At 40.2% G+C, this 15,157-nt stretch overlaps 2 protein-coding genes across 12 annotated transcripts in view; one reads left to right on the top strand and one right to left on the bottom strand.

Annotated features, from left to right (window-relative positions):
* Window positions 1-12,787, bottom strand: part of LOC121877713 (mitogen-activated protein kinase kinase kinase 9-like) — a 105,818-nt gene extending 93,031 nt beyond the window's left edge. For all 9 annotated transcript variants that reach the window (XM_042383547.1, XM_042383548.1, XM_042383549.1 and 6 more), the window contains exon 1: window positions 11,796-12,787. In XM_042383547.1, the coding sequence (XP_042239481.1) occupies window positions 11,796-11,939 (144 nt within the window). In that variant the 5' untranslated portion in view covers window positions 11,940-12,787. The remainder of the gene's footprint in view (window positions 1-11,795) is intronic.
* A 1,432-nt stretch (window positions 12,788-14,219) lies between these two features.
* LOC121877706 (pecanex-like protein 1) overlaps window positions 14,220-15,157 on the top strand; it is a 35,949-nt gene continuing 35,011 nt past the window's right edge. For all 3 annotated transcript variants that reach the window (XR_006091039.1, XR_006091040.1, XM_042383534.1), the window contains exon 1: window positions 14,220-14,480. Coding sequence is in view for 1 of the 3 variants with exons in the window: in XM_042383534.1 (XP_042239468.1) it covers window positions 14,328-14,480 (153 nt within the window). In the remaining 2 variants the exon portion in view is untranslated. The remainder of the gene's footprint in view (window positions 14,481-15,157) is intronic.

Here is a 15,157-nt window from a genome sequence, read left to right as displayed (position 1 = left end):
GTATAGTACAGTATAGTATGCATATACAGCATAGTAGTATAGTACAGTACAGTATATTATAGTACAGTACAGTATAGCATAATATATAGTATGTGCTAGTACAGTATAGATAGTACAGTACAGTAATTATAGTACAGTTATTATAGTATAGTATAGTATAGTACAGTATAGTATATATACAGTACAGTTTAGTACAGATAGTCCTGCCTCTCTGTGCACACAGGTGAGGCTACAGATGGTCCTCCGTACACACAGGTGAGGCTACAGATGGTCCCCCTCCGTACACACAGGTGAGGCTACAGATGGTCTCTCCGTGCACACAGGTGAGGCCAGATGGTCTCTGCACACAGGTGAGGCTACAGATGGTCCCTCCGTGCACACAGGTGAGGCTACAGATGGTCCCCCTCCGTGCACACACAGGTGAGGCTACAGATGGTCCCCCCTCCGTGCACACAGGTGAGGCTACAGATGGTCCCCCTCCGTGCACACAGGTGAGGCTACAGATGGTCCCCCTCCGTGCACACAGGTGAGGCTACAGATGGTCCCCCTCCGTGCACACAGGTGAGGCTACAGATGGTCCTCCACACACACAGGTGAGGCTACAGATGGTCCCTCCGTGCACACAGGTGAGGCTACAGATGGCCTCCGTGCACACAGGTGAGGCTACAGATGGTCCCCCCTCTGCACACACACAGGTGAGGCTACAGATGGTCCCCCTCCGTGCACACAGGTGAGGCTAGATGGCCTCCGCACAACAGTGAGGCTACAGATGGTCCCTCCGTGCACACAGGTGAGGCTACAGATGGTCCCCCCTCCGTGCACACAGGTGAGGCTACAGATGGTCCCTCTGTGCACACAGGTGAGGCTACAGATGGTCCCCCTCCGTGCACACAGGTGAGGCTACAGATGGTCCCCCCTCCGTGCACACAGGTGAGGCTACAGATGGTCCCCCCCTCCGTGCACACAGGTGAGGCTACAGATGGTCCCTCTCCGTGCACACAGGTGAGGCTACAGATGGCCCCCCCCTCTGTGCACACAGGTGAGGCTACAGATGGTCCCCCCTCCGTGCACACAGGTGAGGCTACAGATGGTCCCCCTCTGCACACAGGTGAGGCTACGATGGTCCCCCTCCGTGCACACAGGTGAGGCTACAGATGGCCCCCTCTGTGCACACAGGTGAGGCTACAGATGGTCCCCCCTCCGTGCACACAGGTGAGGCTACAGATGCCCCTCGTGCACACAGGAGGTACATCCCCCTCCGTGCACACAGTGAGGCTACAGATGGTCCCCCTCCGCGCACACAGGTGAGGCTACAGATGGCCCCCTCCGTGCACACAGGTGAGGCTACAGATGGCCCTCTGCGTACACAGGAGGCCACAGATGGTCCCTCCTGTGCCACAGGTGAGGCTACAGATGGCCCCCTCTGTGCACACAGGTGAGGCTACGATGGTCCCCCTCGCACACAGGTAGGCTACAGATGGTCTCTGTACACAGGTGAGGCTACAGATGGTCCCCTCCGTGCACACAGGTGAGGCTACAGATGGTCCCTCCGCACACAGGTGAGGCTACAGATGGCCCCCTCTCTGTGCACACAGGTGAGGCTACAGATGGTCCCCCTCCGTACACACAGGTGAGGTACAGATGGCCTCCTCAGACACACAGGTGAGGCTACAGATGGTCCCTCCTGCACACAGGTGAGGGCTACAGATGGTCCCCCCTCCGTGCACACAGGTGAGGCTACAGATGGTCCCCCTCCGTGCACACAGGTGAGGCTACAGATGGTCCCCCTCCGTGCACACAGGAGGCTACAGATGGTCCCCCACCTGTGCACACAGGTGAGGCTACAGATGGTCCCCCTCTCCGGCACACAGGTGAGGCTACAGATGGTCCCCACCCGTGCACACAGGTGAGGCTACAGATGGTCCCCCCCCCTCTGTGCACACAGGTGAGGCTACAGATGGTCCCCCCCCTCTGTGCACACAGGTGAGGCTACAGATGGTCCCCCCCCCTCTGTGCACACAGGTGAGGCTACAGATGGTCCCCCCCCTCCGTGCACACAGGTGAGGCTACAGATGGTCCCCCCCCCCTGCCAGTTGATCTAGCCTCACACCTGGTCGTTATAAAAACTGGAGACACAGGAACTCCAATATGATAATCATACATTGGCCTCAAATGTTTTTATGGGTTAAACTCAACTAAATTAAGCGTTATGAACCATGTTTACCTGTGTGGTGGTATGTCATTAAAGCACAGGACAAACTGGACATTTTAAAACCTGTGCCATCTACAGTTGTAAAGAACAGTGTGAGAACTGAAGAAGATACTCACTTATGTCTTAACTGACCCCTTGTGTATTGGGTCCCCTCTGTGCTGTATGAGAATTGTCTGACATTAACAAATTAAAAGTGGCGTCAACATGGTGAAAGGAGTTAACAAATGATATATTGTAAGTGAGTTTTGAGAACAAATTCGCGATACAGTTGAGAAGAGTATTAACACATTTATTTTTCCTTCTTCAAAATCATTTCCTGATATATACTGTACTATACTATACTGTTCAGTGATGTTCTGTGTGTGTGTGTGTGTGTGTGTGGTTCTGATCCAACCCTAAACATTCAGCAGTTAATGGGTTGTGTTTTACAGTACAGTATTATAATTCCATCTCATGAAGAATTAGGAACCCCAGCTTGTTTCACCTGATGATTAAATACTGTACCCTAATGATAAAGGGGGATTAGATAAGATAAGGTCAGCATTATGTGTTTAGCTAATCATCAGGTAAAATTAGCGAGGGTTCCTAATCTTCATGGGATTCTATTAAATTTATTACCGAGTGTATTACTGTTACATACTGTCTTCCACACTCACATTAATTACTCAAAACAAACACTGCCATATGACTAACGTAGTTTGTCCCACCTGTACAGTATATATACAGCTGCTCCTTGACTTACGACGGGGTTAGGGACCCAAATCCAGGTCTTAAGTCGAAAATGCTTAAATAATACATAGAAAAACTAAAATGGGTGTCTCTTTTTCTTCTCAGCACCACAAAACTCTCACTTTTAAGCTTGCCAGCCATTTTAAAGTGAATTAAAAACGAATATTTTGTCAGTACACAGCACAATCACTAACGTCGGGACTCGAAAATACGTAATTTGACGTTTCGACATGTTTTGGCTTGCTCACCAGCTAGAAGAATAGTCCGCCAATACCTGTACAGAAATCGGTTCTAGGGCTTACATTCGTTAAAATTGCAGTAAATATCAAGAAGGTTGTACTATTCAACAATTTTCCAAGTTTTTTATTAAAATTTTTAATCATTTTAACATAATTGCAGTACAGGGAACTAGTTTTTGGTGTGCCCATGAACCACTTCACTCACCCACCAAGGCGTCTGTTTGTGTCTCTGTTCAGTGGAGGAAACATCTTGCTTGTGGGTCTCTTGAACACAGAGTATTTTTACGTTTTTACAGTACAATTATTGGTCATTGTGAAATTTATTTAACATATTGACAATATATAGTGCAGTGTTGATTTAAAGAAAATAATCTTGAATTACACCTAGTGAACTTAAAATTTTATTGGTGAAATGACGGCATCAAGCATGGGGTGATTTCTCTGCCATCCCCACTATCTTCTCTTCTCCCTTCTCCTTCACCCCCCCACTTCTAATTCCCATCATCATCATCAACCAGGAGCCTTCTACATACACACCTCAAAGTAAGTGTACTTTACTGCATTTTTTTTTTACTTTGTATGTACTTTTTGGTGAGCTGGAACCAATTACCCAATATCCCATTGAAACAATGGATTCGGTTAACGAAATTTTCGGTTAGCGAACGACCTTCTAGAATGAATTGTGTTCGTTAACCGAGGGACCACTGTATATGAATTACCTAACTAATTTTTCCAGATGTATTGTACAGTACTGTACTGTACAGTGGGGGTCGATATGCTCCCAAATTTTACGTGTGACTAGTGACAGCCTCGTATACCAAAATTTGTTGTCCATGGTCTCATATTGTTTCCCACAAAGTATACACAGATAGTTGTTTTTGCTACTGTAAATACTTATCATCACTGACATAATTTTTCAGAACACCTTGCACTCTAACAAAGTTTTGGCTGCTGCAACATTGCTATGAGAAGTCTGCTGTCTCTGCCTCATTCAATAACGCAGATGTGCAAATTAATTTAATTAACTAAACTCAATTACTGTGCTGAGATAACATGTTGCTCACTGTCCTCTGCAACATCCTCAAGTTAATTATAACACCGAGACTCTGCCTTGCTTGCTTAAAGTAATTATGGTAGGGCTGTGTCATAGCACCATTACTGTACAGTACAGCCATTAATTCAGTGGTGTTGTATGTTTTACTTCATTCTTCAGTCAACAAAAAACTTTCTTGATAAAGTACAGTACAGTACACTATAATGAGGGAAAAACTAGTAAACAAAAAAAAGTGTACTGTATACAGTATGTTGTATCCAGTTCTGTACAGTACTTTACTAACAACATATGTATACTGCACTCTTGTTATGATTCACTCACACTACAGGTAATGACCAACATAATTTGACTCAAAAACACAAACTCTACTGTAGTACTGTACAGTACATAGGTTCTTCCTGTAACCATAGTTAATGTTTCAAACTCAAGTAGGCTATAGTATGCTGTAAGGTACAGTCTGCAATATAAACATTTTAATAATACAGTACAAGGTTTTGATGTAATACTGTACAGTACAGTATTACAATTGTAAAGAAGCCACAGAATACTGTACATTACTACTGTACACACACAAAGTAATTGTGATAATTTCTTGTTTAAACCCGTCTCACTACAACTCAGTACAGTACACAGCTACCAAGTACAGTACTGTACATTACTGTAGTGAAATATGCTCATTATCTATTACAGTACAGTACCTACAGCTAATTTATTAAAGTAAGTATATTAGTGATAAAAGACCTTTTCTAATTGTAAGTTACTGTAGTTCCTTCATTCTTGAATTATTATATGTACTGTACTGTACTGTAATGTACATACATCACTTTGAGACAACTGTATTTGTGAACCAGATAGCTGATACCTGTAGTACAGGTAACTGTTTAAGCCTGATATTCTGAAGTACAGTACTGTACTGTGGTGGTTACAGTAATATCTGTAACAATGTAATATTTTATGAGCTGTACGTAAACAATATCACTATTTTGCACCTAACCAGCTACATGGAGCAGTCTACCTCTTGAAATAGTAACAGCAAAAACACTAAATAGTTTAAGAATAAGATTAATAAAGTGTGGATTAATAAAGATAGCAGTAAATATTTAGTGTACAGTACAGCATTTTGTTATAACCAGCGCAGATACAGTCCCCTCCACTAGAGCGTTTACAGGAGCTCGTCAGGCTTTGTGCAGTGTGGCAACGCTGTGTTTGTTTACATTCGACAGTAAGGAAGCTCTCTATAGTAAACATACTTTGGAATCAAAGTACTAAAACAATATTAAAACAAATACTTCAATGTAATAATTTGTGGAATGTTTATACAATGAGCCCCTGTAAATACACTAGTGAAGGGAACTGTAACCAGCTACCTAACACCATCAGATCTATCACCAAACTGCCATGATGTTAAGCAAACAAAAGTTTAAAAAATACATAAATAAAAAACAGAAAAACACAAGAAATATTAAGCAGCTGACAAAGGCTCTATCAATCTTTACCACAGACTACAGTACAGTACAGTACTTCTTGACCTAGACACTCACCAGTCTACCATAGTTAAAGGTGTTGTAATGAACCAACAAGAGCATTATCCCAGTACTGTACTACAGCCTCAGTACACACAGGAATAAATTCTCCCGATATAAATATACAGTATGTAGTGACAAGAGCAGTGAGGTGACCAAAGCAGGAAAACAAGTCCACATTATGGAAATTATTCCATATATGTCCACACATCTGGTTCCGGGGACAACGTAGCAACTTAGATGTTGGGTGATTGGTACAGGTACTGGGATACATTGTCGGCAAGCAGTGTGTGGTGTTGGCAGGTCCTTGACAGTTTAATACTGTAGATTAACTTTTGAGGAGAGACTGCGCATGATCCAGAGGACGACCAAACAAGAAATTAACCAAACAAGAAATTAATACTGTACATGTTATATATTACTGTACAAAGCTATCCCATCCTTGTCGCCAAATTCTGTGGTGTCTTCATTTCTTAAGGCTATTTATGTAGGAGAGATTGAGGCAGAGTCTTCTAATACCCATGTTAATTTCCTGCTCCATTTACAGTGATTCTCCATATAAATCCACCTCCCTACAGTGGGTCTACATATAAATTATTCCTTTATATAATTATTTGTACAGTACTGTAATATATAACAGTATACACTTGTCCCTGACTTTGTACAGGGATTCTGATCTTTATAAAATGGTACACAAAACAAGACCAGTAGTGGGGATGGAGAGTTTGGTGGGGGACTGCTTACATTCTGGGGCCTCCGTCACCGCACCAAATACAGCTCCTCCCCGACTTACGACCTACTCGACTTATGACCTGCCTCGGTCATACCAAAATTTTGTCAAATTACGTATTTTCGAGTCTCAATGTCAGTACAGACAAAATTTTCGTTTGTAATTCCCTTTAAACTGGTTGGCAAGCTTAAAAGTGAGAGTTTTGTGGTGCTGAGAAGAAAAAGAGACACCCATTTTAGATTTTCTATGTATTATTTTAGCATTTTCGACTTTTGACCATTTCGACTTACGATCTGGATTTGGGTCCCTAACCCAGTCGTAAGTCCGTAAGTCGGGGAGGAGCTGTATTTGTAACTATTGCTTATTTATGCTGTGTGTGCGTGTGTGTGTGTATACTGTTTATAATACAACTAATTTCTTTAAAACTTTGATTTACAACCAACAAAATTCTCAACCAAACACAGTCTTCAAGTCCTTGGTTTTGAACTGTACAGTATACCCAGGCAACACAGTACAACATGGGCTAAGACATACTGTACCACAGGTCCTCTTACACAAAGTACTGTATTATTACCCATCAATTCAGAAACAATACCTGTAATGTGGTGTCTTAAGTTTGTGAATCACAGTAGCTACAGCAGAAACTGTACTGTACAGAGTAGCTATATACTGTAGTTAAGGTGTCATCAGTTAGAGTACAGTACTGTATTACATCCTCAGTACTGTACCTGCCAGCATTGTATTATCATAGTTTGTACCGTATCATCCTACAAGAGTGATCAGGATTTAGGACCAAGAATCAGTTCAATTGAAGTTGGTCAAGTCAGGCCTAAATGGGTGCTACTATAGTATGCAGTATACCAGGATAGTTACGCTGTACTGTACAGTATATAATATGCCGTCTACCTCGCTACTAGAACTGTACTGTACAGTATTAATATTATTTTGCAGCATTACAAATGAGAAGTGACAAAGGTATTATACCACAGGGAATATTGTACCATAACACAAGTCCTTTCAATATCAACCTCACCAAACCTAACCTTACCACACTATTGAAATTATTTTGAGTTATGGTACAGTTAGAGTACAGTACAGGTACAGTATTATGAGTCATACAACATGTTACATCACTTCTCAATTTTTATATACCGTACAGTATTCATTAAATATATTTATGTCCTTATCAGCCCTTCTTGACAGTTAGCATGACTGAATAAAATAGAGTGAAGCCTCCATATAACGGAGTTCTCTCCCCATATAACCCATTACATGGAGTTTCATATCTAATGGCCCCTCAATATAACTGACTTTCCTCTCCATATAGTCTGTTAAAGAAGTTTCACTGTATAATCAGTACAGTAATGCATTTTCTATTAACATTTCCAAATGAACTACTTTCATTAAATCAACATTCAAGGAAACCTAAACTAATCCACTAACACAGTTTAAGTTAAATCAGGCAGCTACTGTACTATACCACATTGTAACTAAGTCTCAATTTGGTAAAAGTCTAGAGAAATGCTTGTGATTGAAATAAATTTTGTGTACAGTACAGTACAGTACATATATTTGATTACAGTACAGTACTATACCTTCACATTTTCAATTATCTTCCATAGCATTACCCACTTGTATTATCAGGTCTGCTGTAGCTATGAGATCAAGGCTGTCCTCAACTGTGATAACTTAACTCCTTGGGTGCTCATTAAATTCATCTGGCATTAACCAAATATATAAAATATACTGTATATTTAAATCAGTGGCCCTGTAGTGAAGAGAGTTAACAGTTCCACATTTCTATTTCAGCAGCTTTAAACACCATATAAATTATATACAGTACAGTACTGTATTGTATAAGAAATACTGCAGGAAGTGAAGAAATACCGACACTCTACAGTACAGTACCTTTAATTTTTAACGTGACAGTGGGATGGGGGGATGGGGGGGGAGGCCTAAGAACCGGAACTAAAATAAAAAATAAGCTAAATTCAGGGCGAGAAACTAGGCAGGTCTCTTTACGCACATTGCCTGTGTTCACCCAGCAGTGAGTAGGAACCTGGTTGTAAGATGGCTGTTGTGGGACACATCCTGGGGAATGGTGTAATGTACAGTGTAATAACATCTGAGGAACACCTCTCAAAGAAGCAAGACTTGTGTCCTAGAAGCAAGTAGGACATGTGTCCTACCTAGGCAATATGCTTAAACCACAGAAGAAAAAAATAAAATAAAATCGTCCCCAAATCTGTAACACAGAAAGTGAAAACCATAGCCAAGGTTTGTCGAAAAAATAAAGTAAAATAAGATAGAGCCCAACTAACTCAACCTTAAACTTTTGTACCTAAAATTACATTACAGCATTTAATAGGATACTCTTTATTAAAGTAGCTGTAGAAACCTTGCTGTTAATTATATACAACTGTACTGTACGGTATATACTACTGTATACACTGTACAAAAATGTCCGAGTACAATACTGTACTGCGTTAAAGAAAATGTATTGGAATTTTCTGATGAAAAGTGGGTCTGGACCCCAAGACGCCCCTCTGGATCCACCCTTGCATTCTAGCCATTTTTTAGTCTTGCCCAACTATGTCATTTTGCTGTCAAGTTCAAAATTTCAAGTACAGTACAGTACCAATCATCATCACAGGTCTTACTGAACAACAGCAATTGATGAAACACAAAAATCAATAAGCAAAACAATTTTCACTGGAACTTGAAGTTTATAATGTTGTAGAGCTGCTACCAGTACAGTACAGTAAATAATACTGTATTATAATTAAAATGCTGTCCCAGTAGAGCAAGTACCTACAGTACAGTGCTGTATGGTACAGTACAGTGCACATTGTGGTAACATTCACTGTAGTCATCTGTATCTTAACACAACCTAAACAGACTAAAGCTTGTGCATGATGGTTAGTGTTACAGGTCTGGTATAGTAGTCAAGTGTAACATCAAACATCAGCTACAACATTAGTTAAAGCTTAATAAGCTGACCTTCACCAAGCGGCTTGATGGAGACTGGTTGGGAAAAAAAATGGAAAGACGGAGATGTACTGTACGGTGCTATACTTAGTGTACTGTACACAATTATTATTATACTGTGCGGTGCTTTACTTAGTGTACTGTACACAATTATTACTACAGGTATACTGTACGGTGCTTTACTTAGTGCACTGTACACAATTATTACTATACTGTACAGTGCTATACTTAGTGTACTGTACACAGTTATTATTATACTGTACGGTGCTTTACTTAGTGTACTGTACACAATTATTACTATACTGTACAGTGCTATACTTAGTGTACTGTACACAGTTATTATTATACTGTACGGTGCTTTACTTAGTGTACTGTACACAATTATAACTATACTGTACAGTGCTATACTTAGTGTACTGTACACAATTATTACTATACTGTACGGTGCTTTACTTAGTGTACTGTACACAATTATTACTATACTGTATGGTGCTTTACTTAGTGTACTGCACACAATTAGTACTATACTGTACGGTGCTTTACTTAGTGTACTGTACACAATTATTACTATACTGTACGGTGCTTTACTTAGTGTACTGTACACAATTATTACTATACTGTACGGTGCTTTACTTAGTGTACTGTACACAATTATTACTATACTGTACGGTGCTTTACTTAGTGTACTGTACACAATTATTACTTATACTGTACGGTGTTTACTTAGTGTACTGTACACAATTATTACTATACTGTACAGTGCTATACTTAGTGTACTGTACACAATTAGTAATTATACTGTACGGTGCTTTACTTAGTGTACTGTACACAATTATTACTATACTGTACAGTGCTATACTTAGTGTACTGTACACAATTATTACTATACTGTACGGTGCTTTACTTAGTGTACTGTACACAATTATTACTATACTGTATGGTGCTTTACTTAGTGTACTGTACACAATTATTACTATACTGTACGGTGCTTTACTTAGTGTACTGTACACAATTATTACTATACTGTACGGTGCTTTACTTAGTGTACTGTACACAATTATTACTATACTGTACGGTGCTTTACTTAGTGTACTGTACACAATTTTTACTATACTGTACGGTGCTTTACTTAGTGTACTGTACACAATTATTACTATACTGTACAGTGCTATACTTAGTGTACTGTACACAATTATTACTATACTGTACGGTGCTATACTTAGTGTACTGTACACAATTGTTACTGTACTGTACGGTGCTTTACTTAGTGTACTGTACACAATTATTACTATACTGTACGGTGCTTTACTTAGTGTACTGTACACAATTGTTACTGTACTGTACGGTGCTATACTTAGTGTACTGTACACAATTATTACTATACTGTACGGTGCTTTACTTAGTGTACTGTACACAATTATTACTATACTGTACGGTGCTTTACTTAGTGTACTGTACACAATTGTTACTATACTGTACAGTGCTATACTTAGTGTACTGTACACAATTATTACTATACTGTACGGTGCTTTACTTAGTGTACTGTACACAATTATTACTATACTGTACAGTGCTATACTTAGTGTACTGTACACAATTATTACTATACTGTACGGTGCTATACTTAGTGTACTGTACACAATTGTTACTGTACTGTACGGTGCTTTACTTAGTGTACTGTACACAATTATTACTATACTGTACGGTGCTTTACTTAGTGTACTGTACACAATTATTACTATACTGTACGGTGCTTTACTTAGTGTACTGTACACAATTATTACTATACTGTACGGTGCTTTACTTAGTGTACTGTACACAATTATTACTATACTGTACGGTGCTTTACTTAGTGTACTGTACACAATTATTACTATACTGTACGGTGCTTTACTTAGTGTACTGTACACAATTGTTACTGTACTGTACGGTGCTTTACTTAGTGTACTGTACACAATTATTACTATACTGTACGGTGCTTTACTTAGTGTACTGTACACAATTATTACTATACTGTACGGTGCTTTACTTAGTGTACTGTACACAATTGTTACTATACTGTACGGTGCTTTACTTAGTGTACTGTACACAATTGTTACTGTACTGCTTGTGGTGTGGCAACAGTAATGTATCTCAAAAATATTATATTTCAAATCCTGATTAATGCCGCTGCACAACTGTCTACTCTTGATTATTTTATCATACATGACCCAGAGTTGCCAAACTCTGCTGAATGTTACAAAATACAATATCCTACAATACATAACATGAAAGATTTGATAACCTACAAGGGTACAGTAGAGTACAGTTCAGTACGCACCTGTGCACTAGAGGAGGAGGAGGTGTTCTGAGAGACAGAGGCACCTGCTGAGGGTTTCTGGCAGCCATAGTCGTCGCCATTCTCCAGAGCTGCTGCCTTCTTCCGCTTGGTCTCCATGGGGCCCGTCGCCACTACTGGAGACATGTGTGTTGAGCGGTGAGTGCGTACAGTCCCCCGGCCTCCCCCGCGCACGTTATGCCGCACTTCCCGCCCATCGGTGGTCCGGCGACACAACTTCCAGGAGAGAGGCGACCGTGCAGCCTCCAGACTCGCCCGGACCCGCGCGGCACTAAGCTGTCGGGGGCGGCTCGGCCGGGCTAGGGGGCAGAATTACCGGACTTGCGGACTGTACCATGACAGAGGACCGCGGGAGCTGGGCAGCGGTGCCACACCCGGCGATGCTCGACTACATTTAGTCGAGCTGTCCTTGCAGTACTGTGTGGCGGGTAATAGTGCCTGTAGTGCCACTTGTAGTTTAGGATAAGGTGGCAGTAACCCTGTGGTGCCAATATCAGCCTTAGTGTTGCCTCACACCAGCAGGAGGCAGCTGGCCAGGGCTCCACCTAACACCACCTCAACATTTAAAGGAAGAATCACACGTCAACACACCACAACACAAAGGGTCGAATCACCATCTTTCTCGAGTCGTTTTTATCACCCAATTTTACACTTTTTTCCAGCATTAAACCGTGTTGTGGGGGCCCCTCACCCTAGGTCGAGGTAGAGGGGATAGAGACAGTGATATTAACCACCATCTTCCTCTACTCCAATCTTAAGTAAACCATTATTCACCACAGCTCTTATTCCCTCCCCCCAACACTCACACACTTATATAAACCACACCACTTTAACCCAAGCACTAGATATCTACCTCACAGGTCGACAAGTAACCTGCAAGGGCGTCATAGATGTAGGAATCGATAAGTTAGGGGGGCGAGGAAGGGTCACGTCATCCCACCACACCATCCACAGCTCGACTGACTAGCGGCCATTTTCTTCTATCCTGACCTTCGCTCTCCTCCAGGCCGCCCAACCCTTCACTCACTATAACACTATGACACCATATACACCTATGACACTATACCATACGTGTTTTTCAATATAAATAGTGAATATAGTGATGTACCAATTACGATATACTGAAATAAGAATAATAATAACCTCTGCGATATACCACTTTACAATGGTACTTCATAAAACAATTTGCCACAAGTACTTTATAACCTAAGTAATGACTATAGAGATATATGCAACACTATACAATGATAAGGGCATTGTAAGCTTACTGAAAACACTTGCGACACACTGTATAATGACACTATACTCATTCACTTTATTCTACAACTGGTAGAATTATTGCACTTAGTGATTGGAGATGTATAGTAATAATATATATTAAATATTATTATGGGCAAGGTTGAGGATACCATTAGACAGATCACCTGAAGATTAACCACCCCTGTTTATGTATACAACTCTTTATAATCACAGTTATTGTAACGTTATTTAATTGTATATTAGGTTTTCTACTTCTGTTGCCACAATGTTATGACACTAAACTATCACCTCAACGTTATAATGTTCTCTAGAAAGATGTTATAATATTATCGCAACATATTTATTGAAACGTTTAACATAACTATAATATATACAACGTTGTCATCATATGTCTATCTATAAGTTTCTTTAGTATTTCTTTTATGTAGAGTTATGCCACTATGATATATATACATAATTCATAAATATATTACACCGTTTAAATAAATTATAATATTTAGCTGTTAACTTTTCGTTTATTATTGTTTTTCTACAGTAGAAACTTGACCCTAATCCAGTAAGCTCTAGTGAACATTATGTTATATATACTGTGTCTATGTGTCATATGGAGGGTTTTAATACAATAATGTGTAATAGGGAGACATATATTAGGGTTAACGGACATTATATACCGTTATAAGTTATAATACCGGACAATAAACTTAAGGAAAATGTCGATGTTTTCCTTCTGTTGGTATTTCTGACTGTGTCCGATTGTCTTAACGCAATTAAAGAAGAAATAAATTTAATATATTTGAGAAGAAAATAATATATAAAAAATAATAAAATTGTTTTATAAAATATATAAATACTGTTAAATGCAGAAAATAACGCAAAAATAACCCAAAATGTGTAATAAATATATGAAAGTTCCCGACCTCGTCATTAAAAACGAACACAAAATACTAGTATTCAAGTCAGGTCATCTTAATACTCAACAAAATATAAAACAAACGTTAGTATTAACCTTAAATCCATTGATAAACCAAAAAGAGGTCAATAAAAAGATAACAAGTATATAAATAAGGTGATATGATTGTTAAAATAAGTATAATGTGATAATAATATTTGTGTATTTAGTTGAGTATTGTTCCAGTAATAGTGATCATCCATGGTTGACCAAGTTTATCATGGCTGGCTGAAGGAGGAACATAATGTGAAAACTTATAAGAATACTCGTCTCAGTCTTCCCCTACGGTCGTGTAGGAGGGAGTGATGGGGTCCCAGAGTGTGGAAATACTGCGCCAGGGTATATGGGCGTCACTTACAGGAGGTTGGTTCTACGACCCTCACCAGGATGTCTTCTGCAACACCTTCCACCTCTATCTGTGGCTCTACCTCGTCTGTGTTCCCTTCTCCATCTACCTGGTGAGTTGCTCTCCTGCACGAGGGGTGAGGGACCCTCCAGGGTGAGGTCACAGTGAGAGGAACAATTTGACGTTGTTAACTAACTTGTATTGTACAGTTAGAAAAAATGATTTAGTTCTCCTCACAGTCACCAGACAAACCTCCTCCTCCTCACACTAATGTATCGCCTCACTGTTGCTCTCGGCTTCCTGCTAGTGTAAACTAGGAAAATTTGTTTGTTTACTATTTGTCAACTGTAAAATAATAAGTAGTGGGTATTTTGCCGTGACTGGCTAAGTTCCTACTAACGCTATTTTACCGTGAGTGCGCTCTGATTGGCTACATACTTTGTTTAATAATTTAATATGATGGGGGGGGGGGGTCCCCCTCTAGAAAGTTAGGTAAGGTTAAGTAGGTTTCTCTGGTTGTTTAGGTCAGCTTCCATTAGAGTCTAGTAAATGTCGCCTCGTTTATAACGATAAGTTTCCCTGCACAACACAAATATGTTTAGGTTTGTTTATACAGGAGTTACACGTCATTCGACTCACGGTGAAATAAATGCCAATTGCTGCCACAGTCACGGTCAAATATAGTTCTTGCATTGTTCCCCAATAATGGACGATTAGCCAATCAGAGTGCACTCACTCACAGATACTCACAGATGATCTTCTGGAAGAGGCTCACGCCTGTGACTCCAG

The sequence above is a fragment of the Homarus americanus genome, unplaced genomic scaffold (assembly GCF_018991925.1).
Source record: "Homarus americanus isolate GMGI-L3 unplaced genomic scaffold, GMGI_Hamer_2.0 scaffold24523, whole genome shotgun sequence".
NCBI lineage: Eukaryota > Metazoa > Arthropoda > Malacostraca > Decapoda > Nephropidae > Homarus > Homarus americanus.
This window is presented reverse-complemented; position numbering and strand designations above follow the sequence as displayed.